Source organism: Microcaecilia unicolor, chromosome 9 (assembly GCF_901765095.1).
Source record: "Microcaecilia unicolor chromosome 9, aMicUni1.1, whole genome shotgun sequence".
Classification (NCBI taxonomy): Eukaryota; Metazoa; Chordata; class Amphibia; order Gymnophiona; family Siphonopidae; genus Microcaecilia; species Microcaecilia unicolor.
Genome location: NC_044039.1, coordinates 169,549,361 through 169,569,542, shown reverse-complemented (window position 1 = coordinate 169,569,542; position 20,182 = coordinate 169,549,361). Strand labels below are relative to the sequence as shown.

The following is a 20,182-nucleotide window of genomic DNA, read 5'->3' as shown; positions in this document are numbered from 1 at the left end:
TGAGTGCAAAAGAGAGCACCTAAGAGTTTGTTTATAAAAATAAAAATTATTGTAATGAGAAAATTTAGAGGACACTCAGTGGAGGAGCAGCCTAGTGATTAGAGCACTGGGCTGACAATCAGAGAATCCTGGTTTAAATCCTGCTGCTGCTCCTTGTGATCTTGGTCAAGTCACTTAACCCACCATTGCATCAGGGACAAATTTAGGAGCCCTTTTACTAAAGGTTAATGCGTGCTAAATGCTAAAAAGCCCAAAGGTATAAAATGGGCTTCTTAGCATTTAGCGTGTGCTAACCTTTTGTAAAAAGGGACCCTAAAAGATTGTGAGCTCTGTAGGGACAGAGTAATCACCTACTGTAGTGTACTTCAGTGTAACTTACCTTGAGCTACTACTGAAAAAGATGTGAGGTAAATCCAAATAAATAAATAACAAATGTGTACCAAGTGTCTTTTTATTACCGTTTAAGTTCCATTATTAACACAGTTTTGAACTTTGTTTTTTTTTTTAAAGCTTTACATCTTGCAAATTTATTTCATAAAAGCATATGGTCACAAAGATTTTATTAAATCAACTGAAGGATTTTAATCTTAAATTAGATGTTAAATCAAGATAAATGTTTCAGAAATATAGTATTTTTGGTGCACTTTTAATTTTACTTTTGGGTAATTAAACATCCAGAAAATTCAATGTCACCCCATATGTTGATGTAGTTGATGTCTTTCAGGGGTTTCATACGAGCGTTGAATGTTAACAGGTACATATCATCCACAGAGACCTTGAAACAATCCTCCATACACTCGATGTCAATCTGTAGTAAGTTGAAATAAAAAGGTCAGGAAACAAATGGTAAATGATTCACAGATAGGACACCTTAGCTATACACATGCAGTCAATATTTAGGAAAATCTAAGATCCACTATGGAAATGGCCTTGCTGCCTGGATGTCTCAGCGCCATCTGAAACTAAACATGATCAAGACTGAGCTTCTCATCTTTCCCCCTAAACCAACCTCTCCTCCTCCCCCATTCTCTATTTCTGTGGATAACACTCTCATCCTTCCTGTCTCATCAGCTCTTAACCTTGGGGTCATCTTCGACTCCTCCCTCTCCTTCTCTGCACGTATTCAGCAGACTGCTAAAACCTGTCGTTTCTTTCTCTATAATATCAGCAAAATTCACCCTTTTCTTTCTGAGCACACTACCAGAACCCTCATCCACACTCTTATCACCTCTCGCTTAGACTATTGCAACTTGCTTCTTACAGGTCTCCCACTTAGCCATCTCTCTCCTCTTCAATCTGTTCAAAATTCTGCTGCACGACTAATATTCTGCCAGCGTCGTTATGCTCATATTAGCCCTCTCCTCAAGTCACTTCACTGGCTTCCTATCTGTTTCTGCATACAGTTCAAACTCCTATTGACCTATAAGTGCATTCACTCTGCAGCTCCTCAGTACTTCTCCACTCTCATCTCTCCCTACATTCCTCCCAGGGAACTCCGCTCACTGGGTAAATCTCTCTTATCTGCACCTTTCTCCTCCACTGCTAACTCCAGACTCCGTTCCTTTTATCTTGCTGCACCATATACCTGGAATAGACTTCTTGAGCCGGTATGTCAAGCTCCCTCTCTGGCCGTCTTCAAATCTAAGCTAAAAGACCACCTTTTTGATGCTGCTTTTAACTCCTAACCCTTATTCACTTGTTCAGAACCCTTATTTTATCATCCTCACTTTAATATTTCCTTATCTCTTGTTTGTCCTGTTTGTCTGTCCTAATTAGATTGTAAGCTCTGTCGAGCAGGGACTGTCTCTTCATGTTCAAATGTACAGCACTGCGTACGTCTAGTAGCGCTTTAGAAATGATAAGTAGTAAGTAAGTCATAAATGGGCTACTGGGGAAGAGATGAAGACTCTTCAGAACTGTCATTTGTGAAGTAGTTGAAACCAAGACCTCAGGAAACTTGACTGCAGATATGGCTGCACATGAATTGAGAAACAGAAGCTGTAAAAGGTGTCTTACATATTAGGACATGAACTGTACGAAACATGAACCAAGGAAAGCTGGATGTGGTCAAGAATGAAATGGAATGCAGACAACTTGATCTGTTGGGTGTCAATGAACTGAAATGGACATGTATCGGGCACTTTAAATCTGATGATCACGTACTATACTATGCCAAAAATGAAAGACAAAGAAGAAACAATCTATATATATAAAAGGCACCTCCAACGTTCCAATGAAGCCTCAAGCCAGATGAGGCGCCCGAGATATCCGGTTTGCCCTGCATTCACTGTAGCTCCGCCCTCGCATCAAAATGCGATGACATCGAGGGCGGGGCGGCGAAGGCACAACGCACGAGTTCCAACTTCCAGAGATTCTGACAGCAGCAGTGGGGAGAGAGCTGCGAACTTTGACCACAAACTCGCAAACAAGTTAGTGAGGAACGGAGGGAGGGAGAGGGGGCTGTGGAACTCAGAAGGGAGGGACGGAGGGGGGTCTGGAACTCAGGAGGGAGGGAGGATGGTGCGGGGGGGGGATTACCTTGCTAGCGCCCGTTTCATTTTTTCACAAAACGGGCATTTCTTACTAGTGTGTTTATAAATAAGATTAAGCTTGCAAGAACTGTAATGCAATACAATGCAGTCAATGGACACTAAATAGCCAGGAGAGTATCCTGGCCATTTAAATTGCCTGTCCAGGGCTGACTGGGCATTTTTGGCAGCACTTAACTGCTGAAAATGCCCGGTTAGCACCCAAGCTGAAGCCAGTTATTTTTTTCACTAGCTCCATATACCAGAGTCTGATATTGCCCAGCATTGAATTTCCGTGTATAACGCTGGAAGCAGTCAGAGGACATAGTTAATCAGAACAGAACACGCAAACAAGATATATTGAGAAGCTAAGGCCAGAGGAGAAAGACAGATGTGGAATTAGCCAGAATTTCCAATGTACCATAAGAAGAGAAAAAGGAAGTACTAGAAAACTGTATGCAAGGAAATAAAACAGGAAGAACAAAATTGGTTTTCCTAAAACTACAAGAATTAAAGAGAGGGAGGAGAGAGTGGAAGTTGCTGCAGTTTGGAGGTGGGATGAGTTTCAGTTTTGGCTTTGGTTTGGCCACAGATTCGGTTTTGGCTGAAACAAACAAAAAAAAAACACCTGTTTCAGTCACCCTCTAATTGGAATGCTAAAGGACACACAAGGACCCATGCTAAAAGATGCTAAGAAGATTAAAAAAAAAAGTAGAAAGAATGCATTCAGTCATTATATCATAAAGATCAAGCCGATCAACAGCTGTTTCAAACTATACCTTATCCTGGATCAGGAGCCATTAGTGATGAAAGAAAACGAAGCAGCATTGAAAAGTTTATCAAAGCAATGGACATTGCTGTAATACTTCAATGGGAACGCTATCAATCAGTTGCAGTTGTTAGAAGACTCTGTCAGGAAATTTTGAGGTCAACATCATGACTGACTAACTGGAAAAAAATCTATGTTCATACCAATACTGAAGAAAGGAGATCCAACTCATTGTGGAAATTATCGCACAATTGCACTGATTCCACATGCCAGCAAGATTCCTTTCAACATCATTCAGTTGAGTCTACAAGCATACCTGGAACAAGAACTGCCTGAAGTTCAAGCAGGGCTCAGGAAAGGACAAGGAACAAGAGACATCATAACAAATGTTCGATGGATCTTTGACAAGATGAAATAATATGAAAAGGATACTGTATATACCTGTGTTTCATTGTCTATGGCAAGGCCTTTACATAAGTACACAAGTACTACCATACTGGGACAGACCAAAAGGTCCATCAAGCCCAGCAGCCTGTTTCCAACAGTGGCCAATCCAGGTCACAAATACCTGGCAAGATCTCAAAAAAGTACGAAACATTTTATACAGCTTATCCCAGAAATAGTGGATTTTCCCCAAGTCCAATTTAATAATGGTCTATGGATTTTTCCTTTAGGAAGCTGTCCAAACCTTTTTAAAACTCTGCAACGAATTCCAGAGTTTAATTACACATTGAGTGAAGAAACATTTTCTCTAATTTGCTTTAAATTTACTACTATGTAGCTTAATCGCATGCCCCCTAGTCCTAGTATTTTTGGAAAGTGTAAACAGATGCTTCACGTCTACCCGTTCAACTCCACTCATTATTTTATAGACCTCTATCATATCGCCCCTCAGCTGCCTTTTCTCCAAGCTGAAGAGCCCTAGCCACTTTAGCCTTTCCTTATAGGGAAGTCATCCCATCCCCTTTATCATTTTCGTCGCCCTTCTCTGTACCTTCTCTAATTCCACTATATCTTTTTTGAGACGCGGCGACCAGAATTGAACACAATATTCGAGGTGCAGTCGCACCATGGAGCTATACAAAGGCATTATAACATCCTCATTTTTGTTTTCCATTCCTTTCCTAATAATATCTAACATTCTGTTTGCTTAGCTGTAGTAGCACACTGAGCAGAAGGTTTCAACGTATCATCAACGACAATACCTAGATCTTTTTCTTGGTCGGTGACTCCTAATGTGGAACCTTGCATGAAGTAGCTATAATTCGAGTTCCTCTTTCCCACATGCATCACTTTGCACTTGCTCACATTAAACATCATCTGCCATTTAGACGCCCAGTCTCCCAGTCTCGTAAGATCCTCTTGTAATTTTTCACAATCCTTCCGCGATTTAACGACTTTGAATAACTTTCTGTCATCAGCAAATTTAATTACCTCACTAGTTACTCCCATCTCTAGGTCATTTATAAATATGTTAAAAAGCAGCGGTTCCAGCACAGACCCCTGGGGAACCCCACTAACTACCGTTCTCCATTGAGAATACTTACCATTTAACCCTACTCTCTGTTTTCTATCTTTTAACCAGTTTTTAATCCACAATAGGACAGTACCTCCTATCCCATGACTCTCCAATTTCCTCTGGAGTCTTTCATGAGGTACTTTGTCAAATGCCTTCTGAAAATCCAGATACACAATATCAGCTGTCTCACCTTTATCCACGTTTATTCACCCCTTCAAAGAAATGTAATAGATTGCTTTTAATATACCTAAAAAATGCGTTTTTGCTTCCAACACAATCTTCTTTTCCTTCCTTATCAGCGCTTTGCATTTGACTTGCCATTGTTTATGCCGTTTCCTATTATTTTCAGTTGGATCCTTCTTCCAGCACAGGCCTAGGTCCACTACTCATGTGAGAAATGTATCTCCAGGCATATTCAGTGTAGATTTCGTGAACCCAACTGCTCTGCCACAGGTATAGTCATATAAAAATACGTTTGCTTGTTTTCTGCCCCAAATGCAGACCAGGAGTCTACTGTACTTGGAAACTGGGATATTCTAGAAGAGGTAACTTTCATGCATCACTAATTTAAAAACAATTTATTTTCCCCATTTTCCTAGTTGATAGTTTGCTTATTAAGGGGCTCTTTTCTCAACCAGTGGTAGAGCTAGTACTGGGTTTGTGTGCAGGAAATCGATCCTACTGCCGGGCTCGCCTAGGACCCTAGTGGTAGGTTCCGGGATTTCCACATGCCATTTCCAGCACTAGAGAATATCCGATTACCAATGGGTTACCAACGGAGCCCTCACCTCCTCCTAAAAAGGAGATGGTAAGGGCTCCAGCAGTAAATGGCCTCACAGCAATTTTTAATTACCATACAGCCATATACTGGCCCTGTAGAAAAAAAGGCCTTTTTACCGGTGACAGTAAAAAGTGGCCTTGGCGCACAGCAATCCCATGCAGGCCACCTTTTACTGCTGATTGGTAAAAGGGCCCCTAAACTTTTATTTTTTTTATTTTTTAATAATTTACCTTGAATGTCTTGCCAGGTGAAAATGGACTAAAGTCACTCTTGATTTCCTCATTTCCATAAACATTGTCTTTCATGTTGTTACAGACGATGCTCTTACTCTCTTTAAAGCGTACATTAAAATGAAAGCAAGTATTCTTGTTATCTATCCCGAAATTTATTCCAAACCTATAATAAAAAGAGGACAGTTACTGATTTTATGTGTCATGTGTGGTAGCCTAAGCATTTCAACATAGCTTTGAGGTCAGCTGTAGTATGGACCTGCCTAGTAAGAGTCAGTTTTCAAATGGGTCAATACTCAGCCACCACAGACAGCAGTTTCCTTAAAATCCTGGCTGTGGCAGTCAAAAAGGTCTAGGTATTCAGTGCTATAATCTGGATAGTAGCCAGCAATGAATATTCAAATAAAGTGAAACTTATCTGGATAAGCCTTCTATCTGATCTAGGTTATCTGGAGAGCAAACTGAATATTGCCACTATTTGGATTAGTTCATGAAGCACCCTGGCTCCAACAAATGCTTCATTCTGGCACTGTCTGCATAGGGGACAATTCTGTAACATGTTACACACGTGACTGTTTAGAATGCTAGCATATATGTATGCATATCAGAACTGTTCTGTAATATGCCAAACTTCCACATCAGAACTGTTCCATAAATATGTGCATATCTTGGATAGCACATATATGCAAGGGGGGCTTATATAGTCTTAAACTGAGATAGACACAGGGAAGCCACTGCTTACCCTGAGATTGGTAGCATGGAATGTTGCTCCTTTTTGGGTTTCTGCCAGGTACTTGTGACCTGGATTGGCTACTGTTGGAAGCAGGACACTGGCCTAGATGGACCATTGGTCTGACCCAATATGGCGACTTTTATATTCTTTTCAACACTCACCTGAATAGCGGGTGCTGTTACCCAGATAAGTGCTTTTGAATATTGACTTTAGGTATTTAACCTTGTGTGTGTTAAACACCCAAATCAGGCACTTTGAAAACTGACTAGGGTTGAGCACCTAGATTTAGTAGCCTAAATTGAGATTCCTAAAACAGCCACTATGAGAATAATTTTATTAGTTACTTAGGGGTCCTTTTACTAAGGCCTGGTAATGGATCTAGCACATGCTAACGATTAGTGTGCGCTAACTGTTAAGATGCCCATGGGCATCTTAGCATTTAGTGCATGTTAAATCTAATAACGTGCCTTAGTAAAAAGAACCCGTTAATAACCATGTAAGACACCATTTTATACACTCAAGTAGATGCTTATAAAAACTGCATAAGGGTAATGGTGCATAAAAGTATAGACCTGCTTTTTTGCAATATATGCATAGGCATTTCTGGGGGTGGAGAATGGGTGAAGCTGTGGTGGGATCAGTACTTATGTGTATTTTGTAATATACATGTATAGAAACTAATTTCTATTGGCTTTGCAGTATTCAGGCAGCCTTTTTTTTATAAAGCTGGGTCGGTGCATGTCTTTATAAAACAGGGGCAAAGTATTTTTAATGGCTTCTTTTCCTATCAAGCAACAAAATGCTGGAATGCTTTACCAGCACATATATGTAGTCTGCATAATTTTAAGGCTTTTAAGAAAGTCCTGAAATTTCATCTTTTTAGAATGTTTTATGAGGCCTGAGTAGAGAATGACATGGGAACAAAGTTTGTCCCCGTCCCCGCCCTGTCCCCATGGGTTCTGTTTCCGCCTCATCCCCGCAGGTTCTGTTTCCGTCCCCTCCCCATCCCCGTAGGTCCTGTCTCCGTCCCTGCTCCATCCTCGCAGGTTCTGTCCCCATCTCCGCCCCATCCTCATGGGCTCTGTCCTCATCTGCAGAAGCCTCAAACAATTATGATTTTATATTTAAACTAGTAAATAAGGCCCGTTTCTGTTTTAAAGGAAACGGGCGCTAGCAAGGTTTTCCTCGGAGTGTGTATGTTTGAGAGAGTGTGTGTGAGAGTGACTGTGAGAGAGAGTGAATGTGCGAGTGTGTGCGTGTGACAGAGAGAGAGTGGGTGCGAGTGTGTGTGTGAGAATGAGAGTATGTGCCAGGGTCCCCCTCCCTGTATCCACCCCAGCGATGCTCTTCTCTCCCCTTCCCCCCTCCCGCCAGCCAGCGAGTCTCCTGTGTCCCCTGGTCCCCTTCCAGCCACCCAGGGAATCGCTCGGTGCCTGGAGGGGGGGGGGGTGGCCAGGGAGAGAGGGGAAGCTCTGTCCCCGGCCCCCCCCTCCTCCAGGCACCGAGTGATTCCCCTCTCTGTACCCCCCATTTTTTGGTACTGTCTATCTACTTAAAAGAGCGTTTGCAGCAGCTCCTAGGTTTGCTTGCTCATACGTCGATTTGGTTTCTGGGATCAAATTACCTGCTTTTCAAATGTAAGTTTTCTGATGTACCCCGATAAACCACAGTTTTAATCCTTTGATCAGAGTAATTAGCCAATTCTGTATGAAATGTCATGACTTATACATTCGATCTCTGGATGAGGGCAGAACAAACAGAGAGGTCTTGCTATTTAAGGTCATGCGGTTTGGTTCTTCGGGGTCTGAGTTTTATCCGAAACCCAACCCCACACCCTTTCGAATCCGAGTTTTCATCTTAATTAGTGGCGGGATATTGTTGCTTCCAGGCGGTTTCAGTTCCACCAATCGAGAGGCCACCTCCACACATCACCACGTCCTTAAGGTTGCCTTAAAGGTAAGCGTAATCATCGCGAGAGACGTGAGTGCTTTCTTCCGTAGAAGTGCTAGGGATTTGCAGTTGGCTCCTTGAATGTGCTCCGCCCTCAACGTCATAACGTTTGACACGAGGGCGGGGCCCAGAGACTGATTTTCTGTGGCTTCAGAGCTTCGAACTTACGAACCTGGCTTCAGTGATGTCAGTGCAAATAGAACGTTGAGGGTAAGTTTTATATATATAGATCTTTTATTAAAGTATAAAAAGGAACAATATGCTGTGCAACCGTTATGATAAATTACAAATAGAAAATAAAAACAACAACGAGCAGCTTTAATAACCTTCCTCACCACCACCCTCTACTCTTTCAACCCCAACAATAGCTAATTTCTACTACCCCAAGGAATCCTAGTCCACCCTGCTAAAATGTCCAGGGGTACAAAATACAACCCGTTCTGTATGCTCTAGAGGGGAGAAATATGCCCTATGAAGCACTGTTATGACTTTTAAAATCTGTGGATGAATAAGAAGTCATCAACAATCTCAGGATTCAGTCTAGCTCTCCTGCCTTTCACAGTCCTTCCTGCAATAGACAAGATGTACTGGTAGTAGGATGTACAGGATCCCTCATGAAAATTTTACTAGTTGTAGCCAACATGTTTGCTTGTTTTTCCAAAAAATCAAAATATCATTGTCTGTTTCACTTAAACATAAATAACAGTTCAGTTCATTAACAGGCTTCAAAGACGAAAATGATACGGGGGACAAAGTTTGTCCCTGTCCCTGTGGGCTCTGTCCCCATCCCCGCCCCATCCCCGTGGGATCTGTCCCCGTCCCTGTGGGCTCTATCCCCATCCCTGCCATGTCCCTGCAAGGTCTTTTCCGTGTCTCCATTCCCACGGTTACTGCGGGTCCCCGTCCCCATGTCATTCTCTAGGTCTGAGCTTTGAATTATGTTTTATCTGTAATTTCCTGGAAACTGTTTTATTGTTTTTATTTTTTTAAACTACACAGAACTCCTGTGGGTTATTGGAGTATTTAAGCCCTCTTGTATAATATTAGTATATGCACATATGTGCCTTGTCTCCCTATGTATTCGTGTTATAAACTTACTCTGTATGGTAAGAAAAATTGACAATTATAAAGATCACATGTAATAAATAGAATGAGAATATTAGAAGAAACAGCAAAGTTAAGTAAACATCAGGGTTATGAGAGGGCATCAAATGGGGCAGAGGATAATAAGCCCCATAGCAGCATGACTTGGATAAAATTGATCAGTATGGTCTCTTGGATCTGAGTGGAGGAGTGGCCTAGTGGTTAGGGTGGTGGACTTTGGTCCTGAGGAACTGAGTTCGATTCCCACTTCAGGCACAGGCAGCTCCTTGTGAAGCTCCTTGTGACTCTGGGCAAGTCACTTAACCCTCCATTGCCCCATGTAAGCTGCATTGAGCCTGCCACGAGTGGGAAAGTGCGGGGTACAAATGTAACAAAAGATAAGTACATAAGTAGTGCCATACTGGGAAAGACCAAAGGTCTATCTAGCCCAGCATCCTGTCACCGACAGTGGCCAATCCAGGTCAAGGGCACCTGGCACGCTCCCCAAACGTAAAAACATTCCAGACAAGTTATACCTAAAAATGCGGAATTTTTCCAAGTCCATTTAATAGCGGTCTATGGACTTGTCCTTTAGGAATCTATCTAACCCCTTTTTAAACTCCGTCAAGCTAACCGCCCGTACCACGTTCTCCGGCAACGAATTCCAGAGTCTAATTACACGTTGGGTGAAGAAAAATTTTCTCCGATTCGTTTTAAATTTACCACACTGTAGCTTCAACTCATGCCCTCTAGTCCTAGTATTTTTGGATAGCGTGAACAGTCGCTTCACATCCACCCGATCCATTCCACTCATTATTTTATACACTTCTATCATATCTCCCCTCAGCCGTCTCTTCTCCAAGCTAAAAAGCCCTAGCCTTCTCAGCCTCTCTTCATAGGAAAGTCGTCCCATCCCCACTATCATTTTCGTCGCCCTTCGCTGTACCTTTTCCAATTCTACTATATCTTTTTTGAGATACGGAGACCAGTACTGAACACAATACTCCAGGTGCGGTCGCACCATGGAGCGATACAACGGCATTATAACATCCGCACACCTGGACTCCATACCCTTCCTAATAACACCCAACATTCTATTCGCTTTCCTAGCCGCAGCAGCACACTGAGCAGAAGGTTTCAGCGTATCATCGACGACGACACCCAGATCCCTTTCTTGATCCGTAACTCCTAACGCGGAACCTTGCAAGACGTAGCTATAATTCGGGTTCCTCTTACCCACATGCATCACTTTGCACTTGTCAACATTGAACTTCATCTGCCACTTGCACGCCCAATCTCCCAGTCTCGCAAGGTCCTCCTGTAATCGTTCACATTCCTCCTGCGACTTGACGACCCTGAATAATTTTGTGTCATCGGCGAATTTAATTACCTCACTAGTTATTCCCATCTCTAGGTCATTTATAAATACATTAAATGGATGATGCCCAAGTGTACTGGGATAGTTGATGGAAGTAGATCTGTAACCTTGTCAGATAGATGCAGAAGTGAGCAGGGTTGCTGGCTAACACTGGTAAACTTGAAGGAAGAGCCATCCCCATCCCCTCTCTCACCCTTTAAGACTTTCTTCCCCTTTTCCTACAACACCATCTTTCCCAAAGTAGTGAGGACCAAGAGGGCTATCTTAGGGGCCCATTTACAAAGCCCCTGGAGGGCTAATGTGCGGGTAAGCGTGTGCCAAAGCAGCACTACCACCCGGTGGTAATTCTGAGTTTGGCACATGCTGAATCCCCCGGTAGAAAATATGTTTCTATTTTCTACCACAGGGGGTGTTCCTGGTGGTAATCAGAAGTGTGGCCACGGCGAGCTCTGTATGGTTACTGCACAGGTAGTGCATGAGCCCTTACTGGTAGGTCAATTGCTGGTGGTAAGGGCTCAGGTTGTAAATAGGCACACACTAGTTTTAAATTTTTGCACACACCCATTTCCCAGCCCATTCAAAATGACCTTTTCCCCCTTCCATAGTAAAATGTGGCCCAGCGCACACCAAAAAGATGCGCCTACACTACTGCAGGCCACTTTTTACTGCGGCTTTGTAAAAGGACTTAATTTTTCTGCCTGGGACCCATTCAATCCTAGCTATGTTAGGGGGTCTTTTACTAAAGCTTAGCTTGAGTTATCTGCATCAGGCCCATAGGAATAAAATGGGCCCTGCTGCAGATAACTCGAGCTAAGCTTTAGTAAAAGACCCCCTTACTACTACTACTTAACATTTCTAGAGCGCTACTAGGGTTACGCAGCGCTGTACAGATTAACAAAAAGGACAGTCCCTGCTCCAAGGAGCTTACAATCTAATGGGCGAAATGTCAAGTAGGGGCAGTCCAGATTTCCTGAACAGAGGTATGATGGTTAGGTGCCGAAGGCAACATTGAAGAGGTGGGCTTTGAGCAAGGCTTTGAAGATGGGCAGGGAGGGGGCCTGGCGTATGGGCTCAGGGAGTTTATTCCAGGCATGGGGTGAGGCGAGGCAGAAAGGGCGGAGCCTGGAGTTGGCGGTGGTGGAGAAGGGTACTGACAGGAGGGATTTGTCTTGAGAACGGAGGTTACGGGTAGGAATGTAAGGGGAGATGAGGATAGAGAGGTAGGGAGGGGCTGTAGATCGAGTGCATTTGTAGGTTAAAAGGAGAAGCTTAAACTGTATGCGGTACCTGATCGGAAGCCAGTGAAGTGACTTGAGGAGAGGGGTGATATGAGTGTACCGGTTCAGGCGGAAGATAAGACGTGCAGCAGAGTTTTGAACAGACTGAAGGGGGGGGGGAATAGATGGCAAATTGGGAGGCCAGTGAGGAGTAGGTTGTAGTAGTCAAGGCGAGAGGTAATGAGAGAGTGGATGAGAGTTCGGGTGGTGTGCTCAGACAGGAAGGGGCAAATTTTGCTGATGTTATAGAGGAAGAAGCGACAGGTCTTGGCTATCTGCTGGATATGCGCAGAGAAGGAGAGGGAGGAGTCAAAGATGACCCCGAGATTGCGGGCAGATGAAACGGGGACGATGAGGGTGTTATCAACAGAGATAGAGAGTGGAGGGAGAGGAGAAGTGGGTTTGGGAGGGAAGACAATAAGCGGTCTTGGCCATGTTCAGTTTCAAGTGGCGGTTGGACATCCAGGTCGCAATGTCGGCTAAGCAGGCCGATACGTTAGCCTGGGTTTCTGCAGTGATGTCTGGTGTGGAGAGATAAAGCTGGGTGTCATCAGCATAAAGATGATATTGGAACCCATGGGAAGAGATTAGGGAACCCAGGGAGGAGGTGTAGATTGAGAAAAGAAGGGGTCCAAGGACAGATCCCCGAGGAACTCCAACAGAGAGTGGGACGGGGGTGGAGGAAGAACCCTGAGAATGTACTCTGAAGGTATGGTGGGAGAGATAAGAGGAGAACCAGGAGAGGACAGAGCCCTGGAACCCAAGTGAGGACAGTGTGGTGAGAAGTAAGTTGTGATTGACAGTGTCAAAAGCGGCGGATAGGTCGAGGAGGATAAGGATGGAGTTCCCTTACTGAGGTAAAAAATTTTAGCTCATATACAGTGTGTGTACAAAGAACTAGTTGGTGAAATTGGGATTGGAGGAGTGGCCTAGTGGTTAGGGTGGTGGACTTTGATCCTGAGGAACTGAGTTCAATTCCTGGCACAGGCAGCTCCTTGTGACTCTGGGCAAGTCACTTAACCCTCCATTACCTGCCATGAGTGGGAAAGTGCGGGGTACAAATGTAACAAAAAAAAATTAATGTGAAAAATTCTGTTTCAAATGAGTACAAATCAAATTTTTCTTTGTGCATACTCCTAATGCAAAATTTTCTTTGTGCATACCCCTAATGCTTAAATCAAAACAAAGAGGGTAATAATCAGCCCATAGTGATCAGCCTTGTGTTCCAGTACCCAAACCCTGCAAAACACAAACATATTCCAGACCTCTGTGTGTGTGTGTGTAGGTGTGTATATATATAGATATATCTATATATCTACATATATCTATATATATCTATATATCTATCTATCTATCTATATATATATATATATATATATATATATATACACACACACACACAATCAATCTTATATTGTGATAAAGTCACCTCCAGGATAGTTGGATTAAGGCAGTTTCAGTCTGAAATACAAGTCCCAGAAGGCATTGCAGGCAAGGAGCCAGAGGGTGAGATGAAGAACCCGGACTGGACTCCTAGCTGCAATCAGGGAAGACATGGGTGTAAGCTGGCAGGTTGTGTAGAGTGGCTGCCACTAGGCGGAAAGTGAGTTAGGAAACCTTGTGTGCAGGAGCTCATCATTGGTCTCATTAGTTTAATGCTCAACTCAGCTGGTATGGGTGTGGGGAAGCTAATGGAAGGAGAATGATTGGTGGTGGTAGCTGAAGCCAGGGATTGGTTAGGCAGGTGGGAAGGAGTCCCAGGAGTTGAGTTCAGTTCAGGAGTCAGAAGCTGAAGGAGAGAAGCAGTTGCAGGCTGAAAATCCTTGGGCAGGGAGGTCCCTAAAGTACTGAAGCAGGCTGAGATTCCTTGTGTGAGAGGAAGTCCCAAAAGTATTGAATTCACTGTGAAGCTGATGCAGGGGAAAACCCTTGGGTAGAAGGAGTCCCTAAAATATTGAACTCTCCTGAAGGTAAAGAGGATAGAAGGTAGAAAATGCTGCTTGGTGACTGAACTGTGATGATGAACTGAAAGAACTGTTTGTCTTGGGAATTGAATTACTGTTTATTGTGCACTGGATAAAGAGCCCAGACTGGAGCCTGTAAGCCTGTATTGAATCCTGGTATGTGCTATGCTGCTGTTGGAACTGTGTACTAGAAACTTGCATGGAATAAAAGTTCTTAAGATTGAAGTTACTGGTGGACATCTATTTCTTCATTGTACCGGGAGCCTGTGGTTGGAGGAGATTGTTCTATCCTTGGCTGCACAAGAGAGGTACCTGGTTACAATATACAATCAATGGTATTAAGCCATGCAGACTACTGCAATGGAATCTATGCGAGATGCACTGAACAAACCATAAAGAAACTTCAGACCGCTCAAAACACGGCAGCCAGACTTCTATTCGGAAAAACGTGATTCGAAAGCGCAAAACCCCTCCGGGAGAAACTACACTGGCTCCCTATAAAAGAACATATTGCTTTCAAAGTCTGCACCTTAGTGCATAAAATAATATATGGTGAAGCCCCAGGATACATGACAGACCTCATAGACTTACCAACCAGAAACACATCCAACTCCACACGAACATACCTAAATCTCAACTACCCAAGCTGCAAAGGACGTAAATACAAATCTACCTATGCATCCAGCTTTTCATACTAAAGCACACAGTTGTGGAACGCACTACCAAACACTGTGAAAACGACGTATGACCACTTTTTTCTGGAAATCACTAAAAACCAACCTGTTCAAAAAGGCCTACCCTACCGACCCAACCTAATTGCCCGGACTCTGCAACACAATAAACCTAAAGCCTGGACTCTGCAACACAACGAACCCAAAGCACAAAATGGACATAATATAACTCTTCCGCTCAATGATGACATAACTGTGATTGTTCCACTCCAACCTATAATACCCAACATTACTTTGTATTCTGTTTTTCTCACCGGACACTACTTTGTATTTGTTTTCTTACTGGAATCGGCAATCACCTTTCCGGTAACATGTAAGCCACATTGAGCCTGCAAATAGGTGGGAAAATGTGGGATACAAATGTAACAAATAAAATAAATATATACATATACACATAATCTAGTACCATGGCTCAACGATGAACTGAAAAAAAACACAAACTAGGAAGCTTGAACGAGCATGGATAAAAATAAAAGACGAACTCACACTTAACGCTTGGAAGCAAATACATAGAAAATACAAATACGCAATAAGACAAACCAAAAGGTCATACTATAAAACCAAAACAGGACTAGATCACAAAGACACCAAGAAACTATACCAACTCGTAGATAAACTACTGGACACTACCCCGGTCATCACAACCAACTCAGACATCCCATCGGCAGACAAACTTGCCAATTACTTCAATGAGAAAATTGTAAAACTACGAAATAATCTTCCTCAGAATACCACCAATATTGAAAACTTTATCAATGGCCTGGTCCCAACCTGAGGAGAATACCCAGCGGATAGAACCTGGTCAAAATTCGCTCTCCTCACCTCCGAAACAATTGCCCATGCGCTTAACAAAGCCTCCGACACTCAATGCAAATTGGACACCTGCCCCAACTACCTTATAAAATCCGCCCCCCCAATTGATTCACAACAGATCTCACATCCCACCTAAACTTCATGCTCCAACAAGGTCTCTTCCTAAAGGAAAATGGCAACATCCTACTCACCCCCATACCAAAAGTTACCAAGAAAAACACAAATAAACTTACCAACTACCGCCCAGTCAAGCTGATGGAAAGTATGGTAACAAAACAACTTACCGATTACATACACAAATTCTCAATGCTACATGAATCACAATCAGGATTTTGCTCCCGCCATAGCACCGAAACAGTGCTAACCACCCTCCTGGCTAAATTCAAGTAGGAAATAACAACAGGCAAAAGCATACTTCTCCTCCAATTCTACATGTCCAGTGCATTCAACATGGTAAACCATAACATACTACTAAGAGTCCTAGACTACTTTGGGATTAGTGGAAATGTACTCAGTTGGATAAAGGGTTTCCTATCCACCAGAACATACCAAGTGAAATCAAACTCAAATATATCATCATGGACAGCAGACTGAGGAGTACCTCAAGGATCACCATTATCACAGATTCTTTTCAACCTGATGATGATCCCATTAGCCAAGTCTTTATCCACCCAGGGCCTCAACCCATTCATCTATGCAGATGACGTCACAATATACATCCCTTTCAAACATGATCTGACAGAAATCACCAATGAAATCAACCTCGGCTTGTATACCATGAACTCATGGGCAAATGCATTCCAACTAAAACTCAATACAGAAAAAACACACTGCCTCATCCTCTCATCCCAATACAATACGAACATACCCACAAACTTAGTCACCCCAGATCACACCCTCCCTATTTCAGACAGCCTGAAAATCCTCGGTGTCATAATCGACCGGAACCTTACACTTGAGAGCCAAGTTAACTCCATAATCAAGAAAATGTTCCACTCAATGTGGAAACTTAAAAGCGTGAAACCATTCTTCCCGAGGGCAACATTCCGCAACCTGATACAATCAATGGTACTAAGCATGCAGACTACTGCAATGGAATTTATGCGGGATGCAAAGAGCAACTCATAAAGAAACTACAAACCGCTCAAAACACAGCAGCCAGGCTTATATTTGGAAAATCGCGATTTGAAAGGTCCAAAACCCTTCGAGAAAAACTGCATTGGCTCGCAATCAAAGAACGTATTACTTTCAAAATCTGCACCCCGGTCCACAAAATTATCTATGGCGAAGCCCCGGGATATATGACTGACCTTATAGACCTGCCAACCAGAAACACAATCGGACCATCACAAACATACTTAAATCTTCACTACCCTAGCTGCAAAGGACAAGTACAAATCAATTTACAGATCCAGCTTGTCCTATATAAGCACACAACTGTGGAATGCACTACCGAAAGCTATAAAAGCAACGTACAATCACCTTAACTTCCGGAAATCACTAAAGACCAACCTGTACGAAAAGGCATACCCTACTGACCCAACTTAAGTGCCTGATCCCAGCACCACAACGAATCCAAAGCCCGTAAAGAACACTATCCAGCTTATTTTCGAAAGTGAAAGATGCCCATATTTTGACCCAAATCGGGAGATGGGCGTCTTTCTCCCGTGGGCACCCAAATCGGTATAATTGAAAGCCGATTTTGGGCATCTCCAACTGCAATCTGTCGCGGAAATGGATAAAGTTGACGGGGGCGTGTCGGAGGTGTGGTGAAGGCGGGACTGGGGCATGTTTATCGGCCGAGGAGAGATGGGCGCACTAGGCCGATAATGGAAAAAAGAAAGGCGTTTTTAGCGCGAATTTAGGTCACTTTTTCTGGACCCTTTTTTTTCACGAACAAGGCCCAAAAAAGTGCCCTAAATGACCAGATGACCACCGGAGGGAATCGGGGATGACCTCCCCTGACTCCCCCAGTGGTCACTAACCCCCTCCCACCAAAAAGAAAAGACCTTTAAAAACTTTTTTTCCAGCCTGTATGCCAGCCTCAGATGTCATACCCAGCTCCATCACAGCAGTTTGTAGGTCCCTGGAGCAGTTGTTAGTGGGTGCAGTGGACTTCAGCCAGGTGTACCCAGGCCCACCCACCCTACCTTTTACATTTGTGCTGGTAAATGGGAGCGCTCCAAACCGCCCCCAAAACCCACTGTACCCACATCTAGGTGCCCCCCTTCAGCCATAAGTGCTATGGTAATGGTGTAGAGTTGTGGGCAGTGGGTGTTGGGGGGGGGGATTTCGGGGGCTCAGCACCCAAGGGAAGGGAGCTATGGACTTGGGAGGTATTTTAATTTTTTTTTTAATTGTTACAAGTGCTCCCTAGGGTGCCTGGTTGGTGTCCTGGCATGTGAGGGGGACCAGTGCGCCACAAATCCTGGCCCCTCCCATGACCAAATGCCTTGAATTTGTTTGTTTTTGAACTGGGCGCCTTCGGTTTCCATTATCGCTGAAAAACGATATCGCCCAGCTTAAATCAGCACAAATCCAATGCATTTGCCCGGCACAAACCGTATTATCGAAAAAAAGATGGACGCCCATCTTTTTCGAAAATATGGTCTGTCCCGCCCCTTCACGTACCCGTTCTCGGAGATAGACGTCCATGGAGATGGGCGTTCGCGTTCGATTATGCCCTTCCACATAACTCTTCTTCTCTACAATTTCCTAATATGTCTGTAACACATGAACCTATTTCGACAATAACATCACTTTCTATTTGTTTCATCACCGGAGGTGGCTAATGCCTCACGGTACTATGTAAGTCACATTGAGCCTGCAAATAGGTGGGAAAATGTGGGGTACAAATGTAACAAATAAATAAATAAATAAATAAATTCTGCTGCTCTCTCTGTTCTCTTAACTCCGTTTCCAGGGCTTCCTTTCCATTTATTTCTTTACTTTCCTCCTTTCTTCTTCATTTCTTACCCTACATCCATAAGTAAAAGCTGGGTCCTCCTTCATGGAATTGACTGGAGGAGCTATAACGTGGATCCAGCTTTTGCCTATTTTCTCCATCCATGTGCAGTTTTTCTCCCCTCTTCCCTTTCCCTCATCTCCATCCATGTGCATCTTCTTTTTTCTTCCGTCCATCCATGTCCAGCACGTTGCCTCTCTCTTCCGTCCCCTGTATCCATATAAAGCAATAATTCTCTCTCCCCTCTCCTCCATCCAAGTCCAGCATTTCTCCTCTCTCCCCGCCAACTCCTCCATCTATCCATGTCCAGCAATTCTCATCTATCTCCTGCTCTCCTCTCCATTCATTTCCAGCATTTCTCCTCTCTCCCCTGCCCTCCCCTTCCATCCTCATGCATCTCCTTCCTGTCTTCCCTCCCCTACATCCATGTCCAGCATGCCTCTTCTCTCCCCTGCCCTCCCCTCCCATCCATGTCCAGCGATTCTCCTCTGTCCCCTGCCCTCTCCTCCTATCCATGTCCAACAATTTTCTCTTCCCTGCCTTCCCCTCAAATCCATGTCCAGCGATTCTCCTCTCCCCTCCATGTCCAGCGATTTGTTCAAACCCCAGCCCCCCCACCCTCCCTCAGCTCTCCGACTTTCTGTTCGTGTACCCATGCTCCCTGCTTTGAAATCTTTAATTTACCCGAAGTTGCGGCAAACCATCAGTAAAAGCAGCAGGCAGGCTCGCCTCCTCGTCGCTTCCCTTCCTTCTCAGCGTGTCCCGCCTTCTTCTGATGTAATTTCCTTTCCACGAGAGCGGGACGCGTTGAGAGGGAAGGGAAGCAATGACGAGGCAAACCTGCCTGCCTGCTGCTTTTACTGCCGGTTCGCCGCGACTTCAGGTAAATTAAAGATTTCAAAGCAGGGGTGTAAGAATGGAAGGGAGCGGGCAGGTGAGCCAGACCGCACAAATAGGTGCCGGTATGCCGTACCGGCGCATACCGGCACAAAAAAAGCACTGACTATTCCACCTTGTTTTGTTTTCCAAAAGGTGTATTAATGTTCTCCTGTCCACTGCAATGCTCAGGGTGTTGTTTTTTCCTAGGAAGGGCCTTGTGTGACCCCCTGGAACTTTGCCTGTAAACATACTAGATTCTGTGGTCCAACTTGTTAAGAATACTTTTTACTTTATAGTAAAAAATTAGTTTTAAGAGCTGTACTTAATTATTTTTACTTGAGTATTTTTTTTGTAAGACTTTATGCTTTTACTTCACTTCTTTTGAAGCCAGTACTTTTACTTTTTACTTAAGTACTTTTAAAAAGTAACAAACCCATCTCTGCACAGGAAGTTGAACCATTGGAGATAGGAAACAGCAGAGGGAAAGTCACTGGGGCCAACCAGATGCAGTTTGTCTCTACTGTTGCTGCTGGGGCAACCACACAAAAGTTTGGAGGACTGCAGAGGGGTGGGGGAGGGAAG

General features: G+C 43.8%; 1 protein-coding gene across 2 annotated transcripts in view; it reads right to left on the bottom strand.

Annotated features, from left to right (window-relative positions):
* Nucleotides 1–444: 444 nt before the first annotated feature.
* The window catches only part of LOC115477765 (galectin-3-like), a 45,650-nt gene continuing 25,912 nt past the window's right edge, over nucleotides 445–20,182 (bottom strand). For both annotated transcript variants that reach the window (XM_030214840.1, XM_030214837.1), the window contains 2 exons: nucleotides 5,828–5,993; nucleotides 445–808 (listed from right to left, as the gene is read on the bottom strand). In XM_030214840.1, the coding sequence (XP_030070700.1) occupies nucleotides 653–808; nucleotides 5,828–5,993 (322 nt within the window). In that variant the 3' untranslated portion in view covers nucleotides 445–652. The remainder of the gene's footprint in view (nucleotides 809–5,827; nucleotides 5,994–20,182) is intronic.